A 27,475-nucleotide genomic window follows, 5' to 3' on the forward strand; every position below is an offset into this window, starting at 1 on the left:
AAAGAAGTGCAGGTGACCGACCGGCAAGGTAGCTCAGCTTCTAAGGTCAAATTTCAAAATAAATGAATAATTGTCGGGAGAGTTTTTTCATTTCACAATGAAACACTCGTACACCTCCTTACGTTCCGCTCAAAACTCTTTGACATCGGCGTAATTCTCTGGTGCGGGAGAGAGCGCTGTGTAATAAAGTATAGATCTGTATCCGGGGTTGACGTAAGACCGAACTTATGGTAACGGTCCACAGTGTGAGCACAGTACGAGACGTCTTTGAAGAACTACAGTCCCTGTCGAGTATCTATGACCTCGCTTACAGTCCGCAACAGTTCCTTAACACTCTGTGGTAAAGCTAATGGTAACAGTTGTGAATCGCAAAACTGCCAAGAGGTTTTCATTTCACAATGGAACACTTCACCTCCTTAACCGTGCAGGCCGCTCCCTCAACAGTTCCCCTTAGATGGGCGGAAGTACTCCGTGATAGAAGCCTATGTAAAATTGTGAAAACCTGGAAAAAATACCCAGGAGGTTTTTTGTTGAGTCTGAAAAAGTCTCACACCTCCTTGACGCTCCCCTCAACAGTCCCCTGAGATGGCGGAATACTACGTGTATAGTAAACTCATATTACAAAAAGTAAAAAGATGGGAAAAATACCTTGAGGTTTTTCTGTCAAAAAATAAGGGAAGGAGAAGACAAAGGGACTAGCCTCTACCGTTTGCGGCTGGGCGGTAGCTCCCGAGGCGGTCGGCCGAGCACGCCACGAGACCACGAGCAAGGAGGCTTGACGCCCAAGCTGAGACTTAACCGCCCTCCCTGCTCCCTTTGCAGCGCCCCACAGACACCCGAGACGACTCAGGACGCAAAGTGGCCCTGGACCGAGCTTTTGAGCTTGGGACTAGTCACGCCACAACGCCCGTACGCGAGGCCCATGTCTGTAGGGGACGAGTGAGCGCACAACGCACCGACGCACCCCATTGGACGCACAGGCATGGGATAAATCCGCCGTTACCCTACAAGGTGAGAGCCCTCTGCTGGCTGAGTCACCACGCAATCGGTTTCACTGTCTGGATAGAATGTCCGTTACCTGCAGGTAGTCCCGCTGCTGCTCGTCACCACGCCAATCGGTTTCACTGATCTGGAAAATGTGCTCGTGTTTGCGTGTGCCAGTTAGGAGCCGTGCTGCTGCATTTTGCACCATCTGCAGGCGAGCAAGGGAGGATGCACATTACAATAATCCAAGCGGGAGGTGACGAAGGCATGGATTAGTGAATATTACTGTTTATTCAAAGCCCCCAACTACATACTTTTTTTTCATATTTTGCCTGAATAAACCTCTTCTCAGGACTTTGAAGGCATTTGCAGAACATGTTAGATTGACAGCTCCCTTACTTCTACTACACTTGTTAGGGCAGAACAACTTGCACATTTTTCAAGATATTTTGACCTCATGCAATTCCAATAATTAGTCTTCCCAGTGTCACCCTATGGATGTCTATAGCTAGAATGACTGCGATCACCTATATATGCAAAGTAACTACTTCTTTGTGTCAGCAAATATTTGTTTCCTTTCTCTGCCAGAGGCTTTAAACACGGTTTCCCTGTGTGCATCTCTCCCTCTCTCAGATGGTGCCTGGTGGTGGTGCAGTTCCTACAATGCAGCGTATCCCCCTGCCAGGGGCCGAGATGCTGGAGGAGGAACCTCTGTACGTCAATGCCAAACAGTACCACCGCATCCTGAAGAGAAGACAGGCTAGAGCCAAGCTCGAGGCTGAGGGCAAGATCCCCAAAGAAAGGAGGGTAAGGACAATTAGTGGTCATCATGTACCACACATGCAAACACATTTAAGAATCGATGATCATGAACTTAATCATGGCCAAAATGATAATCAAAGATATTTTGATCAGTTACAATTAATTGATATTTTCATTGCATTTCCACAGTTAAAAAAATACAGCACCTCTTTAATTAATTCTCATTTAATAAAGGTAATTTCTTACAGTCAATAACACCTTACCTCTAGTGCAGTGTTTCTCAAAGTGTGGTCCGCGGACCAAAACAATGGATGTCTTTTCTGAACATTTATCCATGCTGGAAGTAGATTTAGATGTTTTAGGAGTTAGATAGAGATTATTATCTAATATATGCATCCGATGAAGCCTTGCATGAAGTCTGTTGATGAGTCAGAGGCTGTTGTTGGGGCTGCAAAAACGTTTTTTTATTTGTTTTTGTAGGCAGACCATGCAGTCCAGCCCAATGGTCACCAAGGTTCATGTTTTAATAGCACTTTTACAAAAAAAGCCCAGGCGAGCCTAACATGTGAAAAAATGGCTTAGACCCCAGAGAGTTAAACTTGGGCCTGCGAGCATAGTTTTACTGTATTTTGTTTTGAAAATCCACAGCGGAGGTTTGTGTCGTACTACATGCGGTGTATTTAGCATATCTCTCTGTAGCCAACGATCTGTGAGTCTGTTGGCTCGGACATAAACTTCGTAATAAATGTAGTCTACATTTTACAAGAGGTTTAAAACCTGTGAGCATTTTAAATCGCATTTGAACAAAAATGTTTATATAATTTGTATTATTGATTTAATGTGTGAACGAGGCGATGTAGAGAAGGTTAAACTGTAATTTCTAAACTGTTGGAGTGGTAAGCAGATATTTGTGGATTCAGGTGCGAGTGTTTTTTTTTATTGGTTAAGTGGTCCTTGGTATGAAAAAGTTTGAGAAACACTGCTCTAGTGGTAGATAACCATGCACTGGGGGGAAAGTACACAAATGTATTTTGTTTTCTGGGAGTATTTTTTAATAACCTTTGGATCAGCGCTGTTGTATATGTGTCTCACATTTGTCATGCTCTTGTACTACTTATTTTCTAGCAAAAATACCTTCACGAGTCTCGCCACCGCCACGCCATGCAGCGCAAGCGAGGCGATGGAGGACGTTTCTTTTCACCTAAAGACAAGGAGGAAATGGCTTTGGCTCTGGCACAGGTAAGAAATAATACATTTTCATCTAAGAACGGACAAACTTTCTTTTGAAAGATTTTTTTTTTTAAATCATTTGTATGGAATTAGGGCATAAAACGCCTCATGAATTATCTTGCTGACCTCACTGATCCTTTATCCTCCTCTGCAGCAACAGCAGGAAGCGGCCCAGGCAGCAGGAGAGGAGACGGTGGCTCAGATGATCCGAGTCTCATAGCACCGCCGCAACACTTCTGCCTGTGAACTCTGCGCTGCCTGAAACTCTTCATCCCAGCTAACCTGATCTGCCGCACCTTCTTCCCTCACTTTTACTCTCTCCTGCCTGATTGTCATATGCCAAACGCCAGCGCCACCACTAGATTTCTTCTGATATCTCTCCCTTCATACACTGGTCTTCCAGGGAGTTGACTGTGTGGCTGCTTCTCTGAAAGGGAGGGTCCTTTCCTTCTCCGCCTATCTGGTTTAGTGTTTATAAACAGGTTTTCATTTTCATAATGATTTCTTCAGATTACTGAAAATGGAAGTTATGGGTAACTAGGGCTAATCACACTTCAAATAACCTCTGTGAAGCCTTGTCGGACCCTGTTAACAAATTCCTATTTGCTACCAGTGAATAATTATTGCTTTTAAATATTTTTTGTAAATGGTACAGATTTATTTTCAGAGACACTCATTAAGCATGGCTTTAACCTTTTATGTGATGCCATATATTTCCCTTTTTTTCAACCCATTTACGGTGGGGGGCGGACTCGGCATCATAAGTCCAACCTGTTTCCACTGAGCAGAAAATGAAAAGAGAACTAATGTGAACATATTGTACAGAAATTTGTTTTCCCCCCCTCCGTGTGTATCTGGTGTACTAATTAGTTTGCCCATTTCTGTGGATTCATTTTATACAGTTTGTGGTTAGACAGTGTCTGTAGAAACACAATGACTAAATGTTTAATTACATACACATAATATCCATGTAGTTACTTCCTTATTGTTCTCAGTTGTTTTTTTTCATTGTAGATAATAGATTTTTTTTACCCATCAAATGCAGTACTGCAATGTTTTGTTCTTTTTATAATTGAAAAAGGGTCAAAGATTCATGAAACCTATGTCCATTAAATGTTATTAAGTGACTCAAGGTTGTTTGTGGTTACTCCTTCAATCCCAGTTTTGGCTAGTTAAGAAATCCTATGAATTCTATCCATTGGCATGCCGTAAAAGTTGTATTTCAATATTTTGCTTTTGGGTAGTTTAATCAACATAATATATATTATTTTTAGAAATAGTGTGCTAGAATTACGAAGTAGCCAGAAATATAAATGCTCAAGTTAAGTACAAGTACTCAAACTAGTTTTAAGTACAGCACTGATAAATATTGAATTGATATTCTGATTTATTTAGACTACACCAAATGGTAGAAACATAGAATAAAAACAGTAGTACAAAGGTAACCAGAATAATAAATATCTTATCAAGTAATTTGAAGAGAATGAACATTATTTGACAAGCATCTTGTTTACAAAATAGACTTGGTTTATCTGTCTGCAAAAATGTTGTCAACAATAAATGTTTTCTACTCTCAGTCTAGGGAGGTTTTGGCTCAGTGGTACGTGCACTGATCTTCGGATCACGGGGGCACTGGTTCGAATCCCGCTGCAGTCAACATTCCGCTGTGTCCTTGGACAAGACACTTCAGCCTAAATTGTTCATGTGGGGATTGCCCACAGTATTGAATGTATGTAAGTCGCTTTGGATAAAAGCGTCTAACAAGTAAGACATGTAATGTACCGAATGTAACCATGGTTATTTGTTCACATTCTAACAAACTGATATTTTTCCCCAAAAAAGTTATTACATAAATGGCAAAACATATGATTATTTTCCAGATCTTTTTATCTTACTGCATTTTTATGAATCTAGGTATTAGAAACTCAAAAGTACAAATAGCTTGGACATGGCTCCTGTTTTTCACAAAGGAGACACTTTTCAATGTTAGTCCCGTTTCGATTTACAATGCAAGTCACATACTCTGGAGCTCCACTTCTGCAGGAACCTCTGCTCAATGATTTTAACCAAATTATTACCACCATTCAAATTGTAAATATTTGTATTTCTGTTAAAAGTGGCATAAAAATTGAACTTAATTAAATAAATGTGTCTCCCGATATGAGACAAAATCCTTTGGTCTGTTCTCTGAGCCACATCCCAGGTTTACCACTGTCCCGAGCAGGCTCTGCCAATCCGACGCTGTAGATTATAGACGTTGTATCACAGCAAGCCAATCACAGCGAAGGAGGCGGGACTTGTACTCAGCCTCCACTGTCAAAGCCAGGGTCATTTAAAAACATCAGCTATTGAAACAGAACATCTAGGTTACACTTGCACCGACTCACAAGTAGAAACAAATAAATGCAGTTCAATTAACCCAAGATAGCGCTGCTCTTGAAACCAGCGTCAGCCGTTACTTCTCCATTTTGCTCCGCACCGCCCACACGCTTCTGGTTCAGGTGACAGCCTCACCGCCCCCTCCCCTCCGAGATGTTGCTGTCTGTGGATGACAGCAGACCTGGAGTACAGAAACAAGTGTTCATTCGGCTCTTTTAGACTGTAGAGAAGGTTGAAAACGGGTTAATCTCTGTTCAAAGTGGGCTAATTATTGCTCTGCACTGACAGTGTACTGGAAGTGCTTCAGCGACGGTTCGGTCATTTTAAGCCACGAAGCTTAACGAAGAGAGAGCAAGAAGACGACGGACAAAGCTAGCGCTAACTGAATCACATTTATTTCTCAGTCTCCACATCTCCTGCATCCAACAATGACCGACTCGGTTGTAGACAGCAAGGCCGAGGTGAAACAAGCCACGAAATATGTTAAAGAGACCGAAAACGTAGCAGAGAAATATTCAGCGATGACTGTGAGCAAGAACAGCAGCGATGTGAACATGAACGTCGGGGAGATGCCCTCCGCAGCGTTCACCGCGGTGCCCACTCTGAAATCCGTCAAAAAGGTAAGAAACGAGATGCTCGCCATCACTCAGTGCCTCTGGGCAAAGAGACTGATCACTGTAGGCAGGCACATGTGAGGAGGTACGCATTTCACTACAGTGAAGTACTACCGTGCGTGCAGCAAGGCCAGGAAATGTACCGTTTGTTGAGTTATGCACTCATAAGAGACAGAAATGTTGCATGCGATGCTGCGGTGTCACACTGAGGGCGCCCTCCACCCCATGACAGGCTGCTAACAAGTTAAATGTTCCCATTTATATCAGTCAGATTTTAATAAGCATCTAAAGAAGTTAGTGCACAGAAACAAAGGCTTTGCTTCGCTGTTTTTCAGGTGCTTTCTGCATTTGGGTACTAAGGGTACACCATATACTTTTAAAGTAGTTTTCATCCAGATTAGATTAGGAAAAAAATGCTTTATTTGTATCAGAATGTCTGCATCATGCCAACATCCTGTGGGCAGGAAACAACTAAAAGCCAAGTTGAGCTCTTAAACCTCTCATCCAAGGCCTCTGCAAAGTAAAGTCATAAATGCCCTAACATACCTAGGCTTAGACAGGGGTCTGCACGCAACACAAGTGGTATTAAATGCTGTGTTGGCTTTGCCTTCAGAATAATCTCAATCCTCCAGGAATAGCAGGTGGTGGAAATTCCATTTTGAATAACAAAATGGTATCTATACTTTGAACTCATCCTTATGTCGTCATTCTTGATTTTTCACAGGAATATGTGTTGACATCATCATTGTTAGGAATAAGAACAGCATGATAGAAATGTTTTAGCAGCTCAAAGTGCGCATATGAGAAATCGCCTTGAATTTCTTGGCTGTTACACAGCTGTACCTAACAATCATCTGTAAGAAAGACTCCCTTGAGGTGCTGCTTTCAGATTTACCACGCTGTGTAACAGCTGGCAACAGGCAGAAGGTAAGCATGGAACAAATAAGTCAAGGCTCCATTATACTCAGCAGTAGCATTCTTAAATTTGCCATGTCAAAAAGGAATGTTCTACTTTCAAGGTGACCTTATGACACCTGTCCTCCTTACTGTGCCGCTTTGTGTTGGACACAACTGATCTAGCACCTCTTTTGAATGCATTGTTTATTAGTGTTAGGATTAACGTGAGTCATTGACCTTTTGGTTGTGAGTAACAAAAGCTGTTGTTTGGATTTGTGCATAAATTAGTCACAAGTATTGCAGAATTATGAAATGTGGTAAGTGGGTAAATCTCATGATGACACGTAGCCAGCACAGGAACACTGCAGTGGCAGAGGAAGTCAACGAATCGCAAGCAAACAGCAACATTGTGACTAAAACAGTAATGTTTAAGTTAAATACTGAGGAACAAACATGGGTCCTGCAAAACAGCTTTGCTCTTATATGACCTAGTTCTTCCGTCCTATCAATGTTTATCTGGTTCCTGTTAGATAAACTAACTAACAAACAAAGTCTCAAAAATCACCATGGATACGAAAATATCGGACACTCAACAAAACTACAAAATATGAGCTTCACCAATCTGAATTTGACTATTAATGTACCATTTATTTGTCAGTCCGTAGGGATAATAGATTAAATAACATAAGCATACTTTATTTTCCATTACATAACAGGAAATTGAGGATTTATTTGTCATTCTGACAACACAGTGTAAAACAAAATGTAAGAACATTGAAAAAATACAGTTAGGAGCTGCTAAAATACATAGAATGCATTATACACAATGATACTTCTTGTAAAGCTGCCTTTGTGAAATGATTGAATCAAAGTAGAAGTATGTCAACAAATTTATACATTTACAAAATAATCAGCATAATAAAGAATTTATTTTCCCAGCAGCGGGGCTCACAGACTTCAGAATATCAGCTCAGACCCCCTGTCTGTCGAGGCAATACTGTGTGGACCGCACTCACCTCGGGGAGCCTGATTGAAAACATATTGGATGGTAGGAATGTGTGCTCCGCTTATGAAAAACAAAGCAGTGTGTTATGAATAAACGTGAGAGCCCAGAGTCAAGCCGAGCCACCTGTTTGCCTGGAAAAAATGAATATGTAAAACAAATACTGAAAATGATTGGGAAACTAGATAAGATTATTTAAAATCCCTGCGAGTATCACACATAGAAAGAAAATGTCTGTTGAAGTTATGAGGCTGGTGCCTAGTCACATTATCTAGTGAGAGGTGCCACGAACAAAAAGTGTGTGTGTGTGTGTGTGTGTGTGTGTGTGTGTGTGTGTGTGTGTGTGTGTGTGTGTGTGTGTGTGTGTGTGTGTGTGTGTGTGTGTGTGTGTGTGTGTGTGAGAAAATCAAAAACCACTACTCTTCCTCCACTCTTTCTGAATCTGTTACACAACACGCCCCCTGGGATCACTCATTCTCTGTGAATCTGTTCATGCATCATCATCATTTCTATCTGATCCCTGGGGGGCTGTTTTACATACATTCTCAAACATATCCGCCACTATCTCATCTTGTTTGTCTGCCAACATTATGGCAGGGTTTCGTGAAGGTCAAATTAGATTTTCCTTCCCTCCGGCAGTTTAAACATAGATATGGATATGTTCAGTTTATGTTATAAAACGAAATGGACTCCCCTTAGCCCAGTGCTTCTCAACCTTTTTCTGTCATTCCCCACTTTGAACAGGTGGGCCTTTTCAAGCCCCACCTGTTCCTCATCGCTCCAATAAAATGGTAGGCCAAGCTTAAAATTGTCAAATGTATCGTTCTATAACAGGGGTCTCCAACCTTTTTTAGGATGAGAGCTATTCTTTCAAAAAATAAAACAAGTCGTGAGCTACTTTTAATCCTCTTTTTTGTTTTTTTGCAGTGTATATATTTAGCAAATGTTAACATTATTATATGCTTACCTTTAACCTTTGTGTGCTGTTGGAAGATTTTTTTTTAATGTTGAAGTTAAAAGCATCAATCTGGTGCACTTTGAGCACAAAATGAATGTATGTATACAGCTCTCAACACTCAGATGAAAGAGAGCTGTATACTTTTCAATAATCCAAACATCTTTAGAATATGATCACAACCAATAACAAATAATTTAAATTGGTTTATTCTTATCTTATGTTACCTAGTTAGCATTCTTTCTTTTTATTTATGCATATTTGACTAATCACTCCCCTTTTAAACATTTTTTTTTCTTTTTTACTGTCCTATAGTACACATTGGAATGATTTCTTACTTTATCTAAACTTACGTTATAGCATACATTATTACGAAGTTAATTACATATTAAATAGATAAAGGTTCTCTCTCTCTCTCTCTCTCTCTCACACACAGAGGCTGTGTGCTCCTCTGTGGCGATGACAGCTTGCGTTAAAAAAAACACGTGTGTTTGTGTGTGTCACATGATGTGTGTATGAGATTTTTACATATGTCTGTAAATGGTTTTGGTTTCAGTTGTGTGTGTGAGCAGGCTCGGATTGACCATCGGGAGATTCGGGACTTTTCCCGGTGGGCTGCTGCCTTCGGTGGGCCGCTGGCTCTGGCATAGGTGGTCCGTGGACTTTCACAGCGCCGCTGCGCCGGTAACGCATCCGCCGCCACAAACACCTGCAGTTGCGAATCTCCGGCGGTAACAGTCCACTACCGCCCGCGAGGACCCAGGTGCGATTCCGGCCGGAGGTCCTAAAAATAAATAATAATAATAATCTCCAATTCATCCGCGACCCACCTATCACATCTCTGCCCCACACTTTGAGAAACGCTGCCTTAGCCTCACACCTTTTGGATTAAAAACCTCAGTGCGCTTTAAGTCAGTCTATTTAAAAAACAACATTGACAACGCTTTCTTTCCCGTTTTCCAACTTAGTCTTCCACACAAGTAAAGTACTGTGTTTGTACCAGAGTGGGACCCCACATTAACATTGAGGGAAAAGTCACCATAAACTGAGAAATATAACACATCCATATTGACTAGTTCCACCATTTTCAGACTGTTCTCAGTAGTGTTTTTTGGTATTTTAAAAGCATCTTTTTAACTTAACTACAGTAGGCTATTTGTCACCAATATTCTGGCTTCTCTTTTTCCAACTTTAGGAACAAAATAACGTTGATATTGTAGAATATAGGGTGCCCTTCCCTGTTTATATTAAACATCTGTACATATTCATTGAAGATGTAGGTCCATGTTAATACGTCAAAATGATAGTTTCTGCTAAAGGTCACATAGTTGTGGAGGGAGGATTAGTGCACTGTAGGTTTTTTCACAACACAGTAATTCTGTGCAGACCAAAGGAAGATCAGTCTGAGGACCTTCAATGCCTTTCTCTCTGCACACCCCTTTTACTCAATTAAAGATAAGGCCTTATGTCTTCATTTTGAACATGACCAATGACATGTCAGTATACGGAGATGTACAGTATTAGAATGCAATGACTCTCAGTTAAATGGTGCTGTGTAGAGCACAAGTGGTAAGAAGGTAATGTCACCTTATGCCATGCCCACATTGAACTCTCTCCACCCCCCCGTTGACAGTCCCATTACAGCTTAAGTCTGTGACCTGGCCGGCTATCTGAGAGAGAATTGGTATTTTTAGCTGCAGGAGGGAGTGGATGGGCCGCTTATTGATGCAGCAGGAGGCTAATGGAAAAAGGGTTTAATCGCTCCGTTCAATCCCATTTCATTTAGTGTTCCAAATGTAGTAGCACAGCCTGAAAGTAAAAGCAGCAGCAGTGGAGTGTCTTTATCTGTGTGTGTGTTATTTTCTCTGCATTTTTCTTGTTTGTGTGCATTACATTTTCTAAATCTTCTAACATTTTGCTGCCTAAGCACTTAGAAAAATAAGCAACAAATAACCTTTGGCAGCTGGTTGTCAAGGGCAGAGAGAGAGAGAGAGAGAGAGAGAGAGAGAGAGAGAGAGAGAGAGACTCTCGATGAGAATCAACCTCCCCCTTCTCTCCAGGCCTCTCTCTGTCTCTCTCTCTCTCTCTCCCCAGGTTGGCCATTAGAAATCACAGTAATAGGTGGGAACCTCCCCCTGGCTCTGCCTGGGAGTGTTCTGGGATAATAGCATCAGGGACACCTAGTACCATCACACAGAGGACACAGACACAGGCAAGTAGGCTGGAAAACTGCAGAGGTACTGGCAGCCATGGCACACAAACATGGGCACGGGAGAGAAAGGGTGAGTCGCTCCTCATCCAGCACATTTACTTCTTAAATATACAGAATATCCCACACACAGATGTGCCACAATAACTTTTCCATGTCATAATAAGTTTTCCTGTTTTTACAGTTATGTAAAACAAATCTTTGTCTTATGCAACAATGCAGACCACACAGAAGTGTTTTCTCTTTTATTTGCAACAAAAATGTTGAGCTGGAGAAGTTCAGTGTTCTCCTCAAAAGGCCGACAATTTTCAAAGAGCTCACCTCTGGTGTCGTTTACTTTTGGAGAGTAGCAGAAACAGAATGCTGTCTTAATCATTAATCAGATTAACCTCTTGTTTTCATTAGTGCTGTAACCATAAGAAAAGCTGTCTCTGATTTTGATGTCTTTCAATTTGGGGAAACATGTCGACATTTAAAAGACACTGATGCAAAACAAACAAAAAAGAACTATTTTGCAAGTGTGTGAGAGAGAGCAAACTTTCAATTGTGAAAACACAGACATGCAGAGACCTCTTCAGTTCGCACTGTCTCACAAGCTTCTTGAGTTTCGTTATACTGACAGTAGATGTGGAAGGTGTTACTGTTTTAGCTATTTCTGCTACAGTTACTTTATTTAAAATCAATTGCACGGCCGTAACCATGCCATTTTTTTCAAATTATAGGTGAAAAAATACCCATTTGACAATAAGGCGATATAATGATTGAGGTATTTTCTTTAAGTATTACAAGTGATTTTTTTGTTGGACTCATTAACCCCTCACATCAGCCTCTGCTTCCTGGTGACTACCAGGGAACTGAGTCATGTTTCACCCATCTGTGAGTTTAAACTCCTCTTAGTGTGATGTGTCTGACAGTGTAAATAATTCCTGTCATTACTCTTCAAGGTCATTCATTATCATTAACACTAGGCTTCACCTATAAGAGATTGCTGTGGGCTGATGTCCGTATATGCACATCCCACTCAAATGTTACCCAACTCTCTGTTTAGTCTGGCATTTGTGTCTCCCTGGATTTATCATCACCTGTGTGTTGTGTCAACTCTGATGTTCGGCACGCTAGTTTTGAGTCAAAACACATTCTATGGACATTTGAAATAAGAGAACAAGGAAATCCCTCCATAGTGTCTCAATGACTGAAGATCTTTGAAAGGAGACAGGGTAGAGGTTTAAGGAAGATGGCAAAGTTACGTAGAAGTAAATAAAAAAGTGTTGATAGCTTCCTGAAGTCAAACAGAGTTTGTTTTAGGTGCCTTTTGGATAAGATACATGTAGATGCAAATCACAAGAAGGTACAATGGCACTTTTTTGAAACAATCAAAGCCCCATTAACTTAATGGCAAAGTTTACTGATCATATACATTTTAAAACTCTGTAGAAAGGTATGAAAAGCACAGACATTGACTAAAACCATGCACTGGTGAAATCCATTAAAAAAAAAAGGTACTTTGAATGAATTTCAGTGGCTTTTAAAGTCTTTAACTTATAAAAGCATATGAATAATGTAAAAATATTGATATTCTTCAAATTTACGCCAAAAGATTTCCATTTATTTCTCATTCAAGAAGGAACAAAAAATATGTATCCGAAATATTGAAAAACAACTGTTAAGGCCTGTTGGAAGTCAGGCATTGCTCAGATAACAGTGTTTTCCAGATGTCATGGGGTTTTATGGAACAGATCAATGATTTAAGTCAATGCCAGACAGAAGGTCTAAAACTAAAGGACATTTCTGAGCTTCAAATCTCAAAAAATCTGCTTCATAATTCTTATTTCAGTAAAATGCTGAGCAACTCATCTACCCTTGACGTCTCTTACCTCCAGGCCTGTTCATTTACAGTTCCAGGTGCCAAATAAAATCCACAGCCCTCCAGGGTTTATACTTCGGTGTAAATAAAGTATTTCTGTATTTAGTTTGTTTGTGACTCCTCTACATTTGTTATTATTGTCAAGATCGATGTAGTTTGATTGCTCTAGTGAATCACTCTTCTTTGTCCTAAGTGACCCAGTTTACTAAAGGACATGAGGGTTAGGTGTCTACTGTTTGTAATGTTGAAAACTATCTGCATGTTAGTGTTTCAGGGTGTTAAAAGGACACTGAGTGGATTCGTCAGGTTTCTAAGTATAATTGTAGCCTGACATAACTTAATTACTCACACACAAGTGCTGTATTTAAATGTTGAATAATAGAACATTTTAAAAATGTATCAACTTTGTGGCTTGGTAAAATAGCCCCACAAAGATTTTATGTTAAGGGCTGAAGAATAGCAAAGCTAGCTGTGTGCTGATGCACTTCATGTGTTTCCAGGTCTTTGATTTTAGGCGCTTTGAAGGGGGTTGGTTTGACACGATGGACCACACCAACAAATGAGGCCTGTGTTTCTGAACAAAGCATAAATCACAGAGCAGGAAGGAGCATCTAAAAATAGACATCAGCTCCCTTTTTCTCGATCCACCTGTGATTTACTGCAACAGACTCAGCTAAATTACCTCAGAAAGCACAGTTTTACTGGCTGAGAGCGCAAAATTAGGCCATCAGTAAAATAATGAACTAATGACCTTTAGCGTTAAAAAAGAAATTCTGTGTTCTTTTTGACGATGATGGTACTTTCTCTTCCTCGCCCTTACAATTAATCAGTGCATACCGACAGAATAAAAGTCCCAAAGTCAGTAATGTCTCGATTTTGTTTGCATTTTTTGTTTATGTTGTGCATTATTTTCTGGTTCCCTCCAGATCCAGTTTGCAAACACTGAGGACAAGCAAGAGTTCAGCAAGTACCCCACCAAGGCGGGCCGCCGCTCCCTCTCTCGCTCCATCTCTCAGTCATCTACTGACAGCTACAGCTCAGGTACTGCACATCTAAAAGTTTCCCTACATTTCCCTGAGTTGTTTCACCGACAGTGGGCATTCATGTTGGCTCTTGAGAGGATAGATCTTTGTACCCGCTCTACTCACAAAATACTCATCATTGTAATAGTTTGTAAGAAAGCCCTTGTATCATCTTCTGGATGTATCTACTCCTATTCACAAATGAAGCAACATATTTGCCAAAAAGCACATATACAATCAAATAAATGGGCCAATAAAGAAATACCAAACAGGGTTTAAAGCAATTTTGTAACAGCATTCATTTTACAACTATGAAATCATCTTTTTAGTATGTATCCTGGTTACAATTCTTGTTGTTGTTCATATTATTTGTGAGTTTACTGTCTCTATATAAACACATACAGTACACTTACAAACACACACACAAGCACCACCGGACACACAATGGGTTTGAAGTATATATTTCATAATTGGGTCTTTTTTAAAGCTTTTCCACAATAGTGACCTTCTGTGTTCTCCATTTCATAGCTGCGTCCTACACTGACAGCTCCGATGATGAGACCTCCCCCCGGGACAAGGCCCAGGTCAACACCCAGGGCAGCAGCGACTTCTGTGTGAAGAACATCAAGCAGGCCGAATTTGGCCGCCGTGAAATTGAAATTGCAGAGCAAGGTATATCTGACAGTACAGGCACACTCGTGTTTCAGAGATGATGATTTTTTAAATGAATTTAAACCTTTTTAGCAAAGAAGGTGGGTGTTGTTGGTCTTCTATGGAATTCCTTTTACTCATGTGCAAGCTGTATCAAGTATTTCTTTTTGTGATATAATTGTGATACAGTCAGCTAAGATGCTTGCTAACATTACCATCTATACAAAGAGAGCTTTGTGTTACCTGTTGTTCCCAGATAGGTATCACATGGCATCTGTTTTGCTGCTTTGACACTATTTCGTCCTCTCCTCCTTATTTAAAATGTATGACCTAAGGCCGTAGGACACTGTCAATATAATTCATGAAATATGATCGTAGCTCTTTCTTCCTTTTCTATATTTGTCTTACTTATTTTCTCCTTTTACGGCTTCTTCCATCTCTGGTGTTTTTATTTATTGTATATTCTCAGTCTGCAAACCTGTCTCTCTAACTGTTTACTCTGCTCTTGTGAGTGACGTAGGGGTGTGTGCATGTTGAGAACTTCAGGCTCTAAGCCAGTGCGAAAACAGCTGTTGTTGACATTGTCTCCATTTTACAGCCATCCCGCTCGCAGAAAGGGCTTATTCGTGTGTTCAAAATCACTCTTGTCTTTCCCAAAACAAAACCTGACCTTTACATCCTTCCAGTTTCCACTAAGCTGATGCCCATTCTGTTCCTCTCCAGACATGTCTGCCCTTATCTCCTTGAGGAAGCGAGCCCAGGGGGAGAAGCCATTGGCTGGGGCGAAGATAGTCGGCTGCACCCACATCACTGCTCAGACCGCGGTATCTCCTCTTATTCTGTTCGCTGCAGATCACTGTGATTATTCTGTCCTTCTCTTCTATCCTAACAGCCTATTCCCTTTCTCTGTGTAGGTCCTGATTGAGACCCTGATCGCCCTCGGGGCTCAGTGCCGCTGGACTGCCTGCAACATCTACTCCACTCAGAATGAGGTGGCCGCTGCTCTCGCTGAAACAGGTAAGATCCTCAGTTTGAGTAAATCAGCATTTATGACAACAGTTAACTTAGATTTACATGAATAATAAATATTACAAATGTAGCTATACGCAATTGTACATAACACAAGTAAACATCTTTATATACTCACACACCCATGCCTTTACACTAATACATACTTTATCACAACGACACCATCAAACATAATGTGATAGTCATGGTTTGTGGTTAGACATTAGGTATAAAACACATATTACTGACATAAAAAAACTATGAACGTGATGGCTTTCAATTTAGGATATTAGAGTGTTTCCCACAGAATTTGATTCTATTTGTGGGGGCACCGCACCGCACCCCCCCTCAAATAAGATAATACATGCGAGTTCATGGCTAGTGTAGACAACGTTCTTGTTGCTCTGTGTTGCGTTGTTAATGAGTGAAACACACCAGAGTTGAGGATCCGTGGGGTTTATTCTCCCAAAAATATCATTTACAATTTACAATTCAGGCATTTCGCAGATACCTTATTCCAAAGCGACTTACAATGACCAATTACAGGGACATTCTCCCTGGAGTAACCGAGGGCTAAGTGCCTTACTCAAGGGCACACTAGTAGTGGTGTTCCAGGCAGGATTTGAACTCGCTACTTTCCAATCATCAGTCCACCTCACTATCCATTAGACTACCAAAAAAAATAAAAAAATAATAATAATTATAATAATATATATCTTTTTTTATGAGATCCATTTGTGGCGGACGATATTTAATTGTGGCGGCCCGCCACAAATAAATCAATGTATGGGAAACACTGGAGGTATATATACATTACGTGATTTCTACAATGCATTGAGATTTGCTGCGTTTATTTTCAGTGTTTGTGTTAGAGTCAAGTACAAGCCCAAGGAACCCGTGTGTGTCGCTGTGTGATGTTCCTCTAATGGAGCTGTTGCTCGTGCAGCGGGCCAGCCCTCCCCTCCTCTGCTGTCTTTTCCATTTGGTGTGTGCTTTGTTCCCTGCAGGCGTACCTGTGTTTGCGTGGAAGGGTGAGTCAGAGGACGACTTCTGGTGGTGCATCGATCGCTGTGTCAACACGGAGGGCTGGCAGGCTAACATGGTATCAATCTGTCAATCCCATGTCAAATTTGAACAACAATGATCAGAGCAGATAGAAGATAACAGTCTATGTGCGCTACTGTGCTATAGATTGCTGTGTTTGTTTTTCGTGCAGTTAACTCTCCTATGATTTTTCTCAGATCTTGGATGATGGCGGAGACTTAACCCACTGGGTCTACAAGAAGTATCCCAGCGTCTTCAAGAAGGTCCGGGGCATCGTGGAGGAGAGTGTCACTGGAGTGCACAGGTAAAATAGGGCTTAATTGAATGAATGTGGAGTTTTAAAAGAAGGAATTTAACATATATTTGTACACCATATGACTGTTTTTTGTCGTTTTGGACACCATTTGAGACAAAGTGACTAATTTATGTAACATAATGGGTGTATCGTTGCATAATGATTGATACAGTAATGGCATAACATTTCGAGATATAAAGCATTTATCTTTTAGCCAGCTAGAAATCACAACATTGACATATGTGGCCTAGCTTATAACATCCCGTAATGGACTCTCAATAATAAAGACTGTGGCAATATTTGTTATTAGCATCGATCCAACCCTGGGAGTTATTTTTCATTGATATTGTGTCCCATTACAACAAACTAAAGAAGGTGGTAATACAAATGTAAAAACTTCATGAATGACTATGTGATATTAAAAGTAACTCCTTGTAATTGCAAACAGTTGTCATGAATTTTCACAATGTTACTCACTACATAATTTAGCAGCTTTTTTAAGTTATGCATTTCACTTTGGGCACATATGATTTGGCCTTGGTGGAGTTATAAATACTGACTACTTTTTTACCTAATGAGCAAAGATATTCAAACTCAGTACAAACACTGTTGATGCACTGATCTTTTAAAAGTATGAAGCTGCTTAAAAAATCGTGTTTTGTGAGGTCTTCACATCCTTTTGTCGACTAGATGGCGCTGAGCTGGAAGCAACCAAAGCACCTTGATGAATGATGCATACCGAGTCAGCGCAAACAGCCCAAGCTATTATATAAGTCACAGTAATATTAATACACACTGATGCTGTAGAGTGATAAGGTTACTTGCCAGATTTGACTTCCGCCTATTTATGGAACACACAGAGGTGGAGTGCAGGTCGCAGCAGCTGTGCATGTACGAGTCTCAATGGAATCAATTACTGAGGCACTGAAGAAAGCATAAGGTCACACAGGACTGCAGCTCACTTTATGAGTGGATATATGCATGTGTGTGCCTGAATGTGTCTCCTTATGTGTCCTATCAGATTGTACCAGTTGTCTAAGGCCGGAAAGCTGTGTGTCCCTGCCATGAATGTGAACGACTCTGTCACCAAGCAGAAATTTGACAACCTATACTGCTGCCGTGAATCTATCCTGGACGGGTGAGGAGAATTACATCATTTAGAAAGCCAGCTATTATTTTCAAAACAAAAATCTCAGTTCTGAGTGGTGCAGATGGATACAAGTGTGTGTCATTTTTTCTTTTCCAGCTTGAAGAGGACCACGGACATAATGTTTGGAGGCAAACAAGTTGTCGTGTGTGGTTATGGAGAGGTGAATTGTTCTTTCTTTGATTTCAGGCTTTAAAACATTCACTTTTCATGGAATGACTACATTTCAGCAGCAGAATTGATCAATGTATTGTAGATAACTATTGCGCGGTCCTGTGTGTAGGTTGGAAAAGGCTGCTGCACTGCTCTAAAGGCCCTCGGAGCCATTGTGTGCATCACAGAGATTGACCCCATCTGCGCCCTGCAGGGATGGTGAGTCACTAACAACACTGCTCCATGTTGTGCCCCAGTGTTTCCATGTGGTGAAATAGATAACTGTTGTGGTTCTGGAAAAAAACGATTGGTTTCATGTCATTTTAACTATGTTTGTGCTGCTTAAAGTAATGAAATACCTCCATATGTGTATCCACACAGCATGGACGGCTTCCGAGTGGTCAAGCTGAGTGAAGTCATCCGGCAGATGGACGTGGTGATAACCTGCACTGGTACTGTACCCCATGCAGAGACACTCATTACTTCTGCTTTGATAATCACAATGTTTCCAGCAAATATTCAATATGCCATTAGAGGCCTCTCGGTCTAAAACAGACCTTACAGCTGACTGCTAAATACTCGGATCTGCGTATTTTTCAGATGGCTGAAATCACAATTCCCATACAGCTGTAAATCGATTCTTATAACAGAAGGAGAAGCACTCTGAAACTGTGCAGACGTGACTTTATCTCACTTGTTCTTTCTCAGTGACTCTGTTTACATAGTACATTATTGTTATTCTTTGTTTGTTTTTAATAGGAAACAAGAATGTGGTCACCAGAGAACAGCTCGACCGGATGAAGAATGGCTGCATCGTCTGCAATATGGGACACTCCAATACTGAGATAGATGTGGTAATGTGTTTATTTAGTTTCAGTGTGAGCTTCAATGCAAAACATGACAAAACGTCACACAACCGTTTTTTGGCTTTCTTTCCTTTATCAATGCTGTTCCTGGTTGCCTCATATAGAGTACTGATCAAACGTAGATAGATGAAATAGTATATATTATGATCATCACTGAAAATATAAATAGCATATTAACACAACAACACAAACACATTTCTCCAAACACAGTATACAAATGTTTATGGTTAATCTTAACACAGTAAACCCTTATGTACATCTCCAACTGTTCCAAATCCTGTTCTTTGAAACCACATATTTGTAGTAGACTCTACACATATGGCATCTTTTCAAATTCCTCTTTTAACTCTCCAGGGCTTAGGATGCCCAATTTAGAGATCCAGCATGCCTCCTTTCAAGGAGCAACTTCTCTAAATATCCCCTCTCTGTGACGAACATGCATTCTCAGTTCCTCTTTTTATTTTGAACTCAATGCTACGGGATAGATTTCTTCTTTTTTGTTTCCATCTTTTGCTTTTATGTTCTGCTCTGCTTTGTTTGAATTATCTTGATGTTTGGTACATATGGTTTTCTCTAAATAAATGTTATTCCACATTCTATTAAATAAATATCACCTTTTGTGTTGCTTAAAATCCTCTCACATTGTTCTTTGACCTTTATTCTTATCAATCTGTCATATCTTCCAGGCGAGCCTACGCAGCCCTGAACTGACCTGGGAGAGGGTCCGCTCTCAGGTTGACCACATCATCTGGCCCGATGGGAAGAGGGTCGTGCTACTCGCAGAGGTAATGTCCCTCTACAGCCCTACTTACAAAACTGTGTGCCTTCACATCTTTAGATTAGTTTGATCACACCTAATGGCTTTTAAAACCACACTCTTCGTCCCAAAAACTCAGAACACATGTTGTATTTACCCCAAGCTCGGAAGCATTTCTGTTGTGAAATATTGTGGTCATTTAATACTAATGTGCAGATTCTCATTAAACTGATGGTTGTCTCGCATGTAGGGTTAAATCTTAATAATAAATAAACCTCTTGGTTAATTTCTCCTTGTGGGGTATTCAAGTATAAAGAGGCCTACAGGTGTCTCACTGTAAGCCAGCCAATTGATACTGTGTGCTCATACAGCATGCTATCATGTTATCTCCTAATGTGTCACGTTTGACTCAATTTCTACAGTGCTGTTTATGTTTGTTATTTCTCAGGGCCGTCTCTTAAACCTGAGCTGCTCCACAGTGCCTACGTTTGTGTTGTCCATCACTGCCACGACCCAGGTGAGTAGTTTGCTCTCTGTGGAGACCTTCACTCACTCCTTTGTAGTCCCCTGTAACTCATTGCGAGTCTTACGGTTGTGCTCCGTGTTTTGTGCAGGCCCTGGCCCTGATTGAGTTGTTCAACGCTCCAGAGGGCCGTTACAAACAGGATGTGTATCTCCTGCCCAAGAAGATGGGTAAGCTATATACATTTGCTTTGTGTTTGTGTTTGCTTACAATTTATTTAGGATAACAATTATCATAAAGAGTTGGTTTAAAAAATATATATTTTGCAACCTAATGCCGTTTCATATTGTTACAAAATCTTAAGAGGCCTACCTTACTAAATAAATGATAAGGGAAAAACGTCAACACGATAAAAACAAAAGAAGAAATAATAAACTGAGCTGTAAACCTGTGTTTTTCCACTGTCGGCTTTAATGACTAAAGTAAATAATCTGCTTACCCTATTTCATCACTGTCGGCCATTATGAATCCAAGTTTAATAAATTCACTGTGATATTTTCTCACCATAGTCAAATGTAACTGGTCATTGAATGTATCCACTTGTTTGTTCTTAAGAACATTTCGATTTAAAATGGAAAATAGGGTAGTTATTTTTACAATACATTTTTGTAATGTAATCTAACCATTTGGCAGTAGCTCTGCAGCCCCTTAGATTACCAGACAGACCAGAATAGCTGATTCAGAACATTAGTTTAAAGAAAATCTTCAGCCACTTTTTTGCTCATTGTTGCCACCTTGTGACTTGAAATGACACCACTGTGTGTGCTAAAAAATATATACACATTAACAAGTATTTCCCTGACCTCGTGGATTTCTATGTGTATGTTTCCTTCAGATGAGTATGTGGCCAGTTTGCATCTTCCTAACTTTGATGCCCACCTGACAGAGCTCTCTGATGAGCAGGCCAAGTACATGGGCCTCAACAAGAACGGCCCCTTTAAACCCAATTACTACAGGTAGGTTTAATCATACAACGCTATATTTGATTGCTAATATTTATGATGTGTTCTCAGGAACTATAACGTTGTTTTTTTGTTCACAGGTATTAATGACAGTGCTCGATGCTGTGACCCTCAACACATAGTTCTCCTGGGATAAACAGAGATATCTATTTTATTTTCTAAATTGCTACAAAATGGAGGAATTATTTTAATTATGCTGAATGTAACTTATTAATAGCACTTCAGAAATAGTGTTAATATAATACATTTAAAACAATAAGACATGTAGGAAACATACGATGTATAACCAACTAACATTTTATATGTATTGTCAGGTGTTTAAAGGAAAAGCCTGCTTGCATGCTTTAATGTGTATGTACTTATTTAGTTGCTCCTGCTTCTGTTTCTAGATTATTGATTTGTTTGTTTACCCTATTTACGCACAGTGCCAAATGATGGCCGTATGAATGCAACAGATACCATGTTTGTTTTGTCCATCAATAACATTAAGATTTTATTAGTACATTCCACTAACCAGGATTTGGACTGAGCCAAAACAATCTCTGCGTTCCTATGTAGATTATTATAGAAACGTTTGTTTTACATGTGTTTTTAATAATGTCATTGAATGGTATCTGCATACATGCCCTAAAAGGTATCATCCAGTCACAGCCACAAATACAGTGATGAATTCTAGCACTTGTGGTTTATTATAAGAGTTTATTAAGTTCTTTTTGAATTCCTGACTCTTGGTGTTGGCACTCAACCCAACACAGTACATTCAAACCAAAGGGATGTTTGATGTAACAGATTAGGATGTTTTCATAAAGATAACAATATGTATTCCTAAAAAGGAAGTATTGAGAAGGTTGAGGAGTGAAACATTTTTAAACCAGTTTATCTTTCCACATTTACTTCTAAGTTTCCATTCGCTCTAAGTCCAGCTGAGATCTGTCTCAATCATGAGCAGCTTGGTCAGTTCTAAAGTGTTTTGACTGGATAATACCTTAATGGCCATGGCATGAATTTGCCTTTTAAATAATTTATAACACTTAAATCTCAGTACTGACCTTGATTATATGAACATTCCTCTTGGTAAAACCACATCCACTAGTGGTGCATTTAATGTCTTCCTTCCACTGCTTCTGGTATTAACTGTCACTCTTATGTATAAGCCGTGCTGAGAAAAATATTAGACTTTTATGTTTGCCATATGATTGTTGCTGTCTTAAGTTGAACAGGATCACCTAATGTAAAATTCCATGTAATCAAAATGCACAAGTGTATACTATGTAAAAGAATGCATTAAATCAGCAATAAAACAAGTTATTTTAACAGAAAAAAGTAACTTTAAATAAGTCATAATGTGTTTATACTAAGCAAACTGAATAGAATAAGCCTCTTTAGATGAGTGTTTGGGTAGTCATAGAACTTATTTTTATTTATTTTAGAGGATACATTCGATGTATTCATGCCTGTTAACACTTCCACATACCTCCTCTCAATGTGCCTTACTGCTACAGTCTCCACATTGTGTTCCACCGCTGTCAGCCATGCTGGCCGAGCGTCACACTGCTGTCCCGCTCTGGAACATTCACCGGCTCTCTCGCACCAGCCAGCTGCACCACCTGCTAATATTACCAGATGACTCACTGAACTTGAAGGAGGAGGAGGAGGGAGGGGGACTAGTAGCTTCTGGAAACGTAGCTACAACTATAAAAGCAATGGGCCTGAGTCAGTTTGGGCATTAGTTTAAGAAGACTACCGAGGCAAAAGTTGCTACAAAGGGAACTTTTCAAGGAGACTCTGCTAAGATCCTTCAGAATCTTTAAGACGCGACAGGCTCATCGCTGAAAGTAAGTAGCAAATGATCTGTGGTTAAATTAATATAATGGTAACCTCACTGTTGTCTATCTAATGTTATAACATCTGATGGTTAAGGGGGTTTTCCTCAGACATTATTTTGATCAACTTTTGTAGTACATTACTTATTATATAATGTATTCATATTCGGCTTTACTAACCCATCAACTTTGCTCTATATTGTGTGTTTTTTAATGCTTGAATAATACAAGTTAATTTCCCAGTTCAGAGAAACAGTTGATTCTAGAAAATATCTTATAATTTCTTCATTAGCAATGATGTTGAGTTTGGTTTGGGACAATTTCAAACTAGAAAATATTTAGGCAATACTTTGATCATTAGATTTTTCCATTAATATATACGATTTATATGATATATATTTGTTACTTCTGTTGTAGAGCAAATAGATTAGATTTGAAGTGTGCCATGGGATGGCGCCCTTAGCATTGAATTACTAATGATAATGTTAGTCAGAGTTTCTATTTTTAACTGTTCGCTTAATATACTGTAGGCCTCTCTTATAACAAGAAAGACAAAAATACATTGGTGAACCAGTAATTTTGAATAATTTTAGGTTGCAGTAATCAGAGCTCTCGTGTAACATTAGAACATGAAATGTAATGTTCTCCTTTTTCATCCTAGGAACTCTAAGCAAGAATCATAATGTCCTCAGCTAAGGGAGTATCTATTGGCATTGATCTGGGCACCACCTATTCTTGTGTCGGGGTGTTCCAGCATGGCAAGGTGGAGATCATCGCCAACGACCAGGGCAACAGGACCTCTCCCAGCTACGTGGCCTTTACAGACACAGAGAGGCTCATTGGAGATGCTGCCAAAAACCAGGTTGCCATGAACCCGGTCAACACAGTCTTTGATGCCAAACGTCTTATCGGGAGAAAGTTTAACGATTCTGTTGTCCAGTCCGACATGAAATTATGGCCTTTCAAGGTGATCAGCGATAACGGAAAGCCCAAAGTCCAGGTTGAGTATAAAGGGGAGACCAAGTCCTTCTTCCCAGAGGAAATCTCCTCCATGGTTCTGGTTAAAATGAAGGAAATCTCGGAGGCCTACCTGGGACAGAAGGTGTCAAATGCAGTCATCACAGTCCCAGCATATTTCAACGACTCTCAGAGGCAGGCCACCAAGGACGCCGGTGCGATCTCTGGACTGAATGTTCTCAGGATCATCAACGAGCCCACAGCAGCAGCCATCGCCTATGGTCTGGATAAAGGAAAAAGAGGAGAGCGCAATGTCCTCATCTTTGATCTCGGTGGAGGCACCTTTGACGTGTCCATCCTGACCATTGAGGACGGCATCTTTGAGGTTAAATCCACCGCAGGAGACACTCACCTGGGCGGGGAAGACTTCGACAACCGGATGGTCAACCACTTTATGGAGGAATTTAAAAGGAAAAATAAGAAGGACATTAGCCAAAACAAGAGAGCAGTGAGGAGACTGCGCACAGCTTGTGAGAGGGCAAAGAGAACCCTGTCCTCCAGCACCCAGGCCAGCATCGAGATCGACTCTATGTTTGAGGGCATTGACTTCTACACCTCTATAACAAGGGCTCGCTTTGAGGAGCTCAACTCTGAGCTCTTCAGGGGAACACTGGACCCAGTCGAGAAGGCCCTGCAAGATGCCAAGCTGGATAAGTGCAAGATCCATGAAATCGTCTTGGTTGGTGGCTCCACAAGAATTCCCAAAATCCAGAAGCTCTTGCAAGACTTTTTCAATGGTAGAGAACTGAACAAGAGCATCAACCCAGATGAAGCTGTGGCGTACGGCGCAGCTGTCCAGGCAGCTATCCTCATGGGCGACACATCAGAGAACGTCCAAGATCTGCTGCTGCTTGACGTGGCTCCCCTGTCTCTGGGCATTGAGACGGCAGGTGGAGTGATGACGCCTCTCATCAAACGTAACACCACCATCCCCTCCAAACAGACCCAGATCTTCTCCACCTTTTCGGACAATCAGCCAGGTGTGCTCATTCAGGTGTATGAAGGGGAGAGAGCCATGACAAAGGACAACAACCTCCTGGGCAAATTTGAGCTCACAGGTATCCCCCCCGCTCCACGAGGTGTACCACAGGTGGAGGTGACTTTTGACATTGATGCAAATGGCATTTTGAATGTGTCAGCTGTTGACAAAAGCACCGGGAAAGAAAACAAAATCACCATCACCAACGACAAGGGTCGCCTTAGCAAAGAGGACATAGAGCGGATGGTACAAGACTCAGAAAAGTACAAGGCTGAGGACGACATGCAGAGGGAGAGGGTTGCAGCAAAGAACTCACTAGAGTCATATGCCTACCAAATGAAGAACAGTGTCGAGGACGAGAACGTGAAAGGAAAGATTAGCGAGGAGGATAAAAAGATGGTCATTGAAAAGTGCAACAAGGCAATCTCCTGGCTGGAGAACAACCAGATGGCAGAGAAAGACGAGTACGAGCATCAGCAGAAAGAACTAGAGAAAGCATTCAAGCCAGTTGTCACCAAGTTGTACCAGGGAGCAGCACCGTCAGGAAGCTGCGGCAGCGGGGCAGGAGGCAACTCCAAGGGCCCCACTATTGAGGAAGTGGACTAAAACAACAGACCTCAGCTTATTGTTTATAGAAATCCTTTGGCTGTATGTTGTTTGCTACCAAAAATCTTAAAATGTCTCAATGTATTTACTTTGTTAAAGTGGACCTATTATGCTATATTTGAAAAATATATTATAGAGCCATACCTATATAAAACATGTCTGTGAAGTTTTTTGCATAAAAATACAGACACATCACCCATTGTAGCCATGCCTCATACTGATCATACCCCTCTATTGCAGCCTTGTAGAGAGCCGAAGTCCCTCCCTTTCCGGTGGACCTCCATGGGACCTTATTTCGGAAAAATTATGTATTGAAGTCAATGGTGAGAATTTTCTTTCGATTCCGTTTGAATTGTGCCACGAATTACACATATGATGTTCGTCAATTTAAAAGAAAATGTTGCAAGTATAAAAAAAAATGTTGCCATAAAAACTGTGAAGTAACTTTTTTTTGTGTGAAACCGCTCAATGAACTACATCTCTGGTCTTGCACAACCAACCCAGTCTCACGGCATTTCGTGTTATAATCACAAAATTAATCTATTGATTCGTGTTCACCAACACAATTTCAGGCAGGCACGAAACATACTACCAATAGAAATACATTGCTTTTATAATCGTTCTGTGTGACACGAACAAAATGGGGAAATCGTGTTGGTGAACACGAATCAATATTTCGTGACTATTACACGAAATGCCGTGAGACTGGGTCGTGTATTCAGCAGGATGTCTGCAGGAGGCACTAATGGCGCATTTCCACTACAGCGCGGAGCTCGCTTTAAGCGTGCCGAGCCGTGCGGGGCCCGTTTTTTGTTGCGTTTTTGGTTGCGTTTCCACTTAGCGTAGTACCGGCTAGCGGGTACTATTTCCAGATTTTCTGGCCCCATAAAATCGAGGTTCTTTCCGGGCCAACAACCAGGCTGAGTCGGGCTGAGTATGCTAAACTAGAGAGAGAATCGCTGGCAAGGGGGCTACAACTACAACAAGATGAACATATTTGACCATGATTTGTAATTGTAATACACGTTTCAAAATGATGCCGAAGTAACAGCATACTGATACCGGTTAGTAAAAACCATGAATTAATGCTTTGACAAGTCTGCAGACAAGGCGGTAGGTGAAAAACCTTTTAAAATGCGTGTTTTCTGAATGGAGATTGGCTAAGCTAACGTTGTATATGCTAAGACTGTCCACACTCCCAACAACGGCCTATACAGACATAAATAAACCAGCGACTGTATTCGCCATGACACAGACAGTCTGTGGTTTGTACTTCTTTAACTTTTGTCTAGTTTCTGAACAGATATGAGGAGCTGTGAGCTTGAGTGCTAACAGCAAACGGCTGATGTTGTTTTCTCATTGAAGATGACGTCACAGCTCCGCCTACACTGCGTTACTATAGTTACTACCCCAGTTCCTAAACTGTAATGGAAATGCGCCATAAAGTGAGCCAGTCCTAACAAGGCCTAACGAGGCCTAGCCATACCGAGCGAGGCCGTGTAGTGGAAATGCGCCATTTTTAATTTCAAACCTGTATTTAACCAGATTGGTCCTTTTGAGATCATAGATCTCTTTTTCAAGGGAGACCTGCAGCATATAGGTTCCACATGAAACATAAAACCATATAGGACATCTTTATATTTACAGGATACATTTACATAGCTATAGACATTTACAAGTGCCCATAGTATCAACGAGCATTTCATTTAGCCTAGCTTTAAAAAC

At 40.7% G+C, this 27,475-nt stretch overlaps 3 protein-coding genes across 6 annotated transcripts in view; all 3 read left to right on the forward strand.

Annotated features, from left to right (window-relative positions):
• nfyal (nuclear transcription factor Y, alpha, like) overlaps positions 1 to 4,977 on the forward strand; it is an 11,710-nt gene extending 6,733 nt beyond the window's left edge. The window contains exons 5-8 of the mRNA XM_010767440.1: positions 823 to 1,011; positions 1,618 to 1,791; positions 2,872 to 2,985; positions 3,131 to 4,977. Coding sequence (XP_010765742.1) covers positions 823 to 1,011; positions 1,618 to 1,791; positions 2,872 to 2,985; positions 3,131 to 3,196 — 543 coding nt within the window. The 3' untranslated portion in view covers positions 3,197 to 4,977. The remainder of the gene's footprint in view (positions 1 to 822; positions 1,012 to 1,617; positions 1,792 to 2,871; positions 2,986 to 3,130) is intronic.
• Positions 4,978 to 5,384: 407 nt separating this feature from the next.
• On the forward strand, positions 5,385 to 22,648 carry ahcyl1 (adenosylhomocysteinase-like 1). 4 transcript variants are annotated; one of them, XM_010767434.1, is made up of 17 exons: positions 5,386 to 5,975; positions 13,824 to 13,938; positions 14,448 to 14,591; positions 15,294 to 15,394; positions 15,485 to 15,587; positions 16,586 to 16,680; positions 16,820 to 16,926; positions 17,939 to 18,055; positions 18,164 to 18,227; positions 18,348 to 18,436; positions 18,599 to 18,669; positions 18,977 to 19,071; positions 19,770 to 19,868; positions 20,289 to 20,357; positions 20,455 to 20,533; positions 21,199 to 21,319; positions 21,406 to 22,648. In XM_010767434.1, the coding sequence occupies exons 1-17, from the start codon at positions 5,784 to 5,786 to the stop codon at positions 21,410 to 21,412; spliced, it is 1,668 nt and encodes a 555-aa protein (XP_010765736.1). In that variant the 5' UTR covers positions 5,386 to 5,783; the 3' UTR covers positions 21,413 to 22,648. The 4 variants fall into 4 exon arrangements, with proteins under 4 accessions (XP_010765737.1, XP_010765736.1, XP_010765739.1 ...); XM_010767437.1 differs by lacking the exon at positions 5,386 to 5,975 and adding an exon at positions 7,895 to 7,914; XM_010767436.1 differs by lacking the exon at positions 5,386 to 5,975 and adding an exon at positions 11,008 to 11,106.
• Positions 22,649 to 22,799: 151 nt separating this feature from the next.
• On the forward strand, positions 22,800 to 26,183 carry hspa1b (heat shock protein family A (Hsp70) member 1B). Its single transcript, XM_010767439.1, has 2 exons — positions 22,800 to 23,160; positions 23,810 to 26,183. The coding sequence occupies exon 2, from the start codon at positions 23,831 to 23,833 to the stop codon at positions 25,748 to 25,750; it is 1,920 nt and encodes a 639-aa protein (XP_010765741.1). The 5' UTR covers positions 22,800 to 23,160; positions 23,810 to 23,830; the 3' UTR covers positions 25,751 to 26,183.
• The last annotated feature ends 1,292 nt before the right edge of the window (positions 26,184 to 27,475 follow it).

This window comes from Notothenia coriiceps, unplaced genomic scaffold, assembly GCF_000735185.1.
Source record: "Notothenia coriiceps isolate Sejong01 unplaced genomic scaffold, NC01 NC01_scaffold00004385, whole genome shotgun sequence".
Taxonomy (NCBI): domain Eukaryota; kingdom Metazoa; phylum Chordata; class Actinopteri; order Perciformes; family Nototheniidae; genus Notothenia; species Notothenia coriiceps.

Excerpts from the sequence above, each read along its gene's own strand:
- ahcyl1 (XM_010767434.1), top strand. The coding sequence starts at position 5,784 with ATGACCGACTCGGTTGTAGACAGCAAGGCCGAGGTGAAACAAGCCACG. Across the intron at positions 16,681-16,819 it reads AGGGCTGGCAGGCTAACATG|ATCTTGGATGATGGCGGAGA; the intron begins GTATCAATCTGT and ends GATTTTTCTCAG. Across the intron at positions 18,056-18,163 it reads CGTGAATCTATCCTGGACGG|CTTGAAGAGGACCACGGACA; the intron begins GTGAGGAGAATT and ends TTTCTTTTCCAG.
- hspa1b (XM_010767439.1), top strand. The coding sequence starts at position 23,831 with ATGTCCTCAGCTAAGGGAGTATCTATTGGCATTGATCTGGGCACCACC.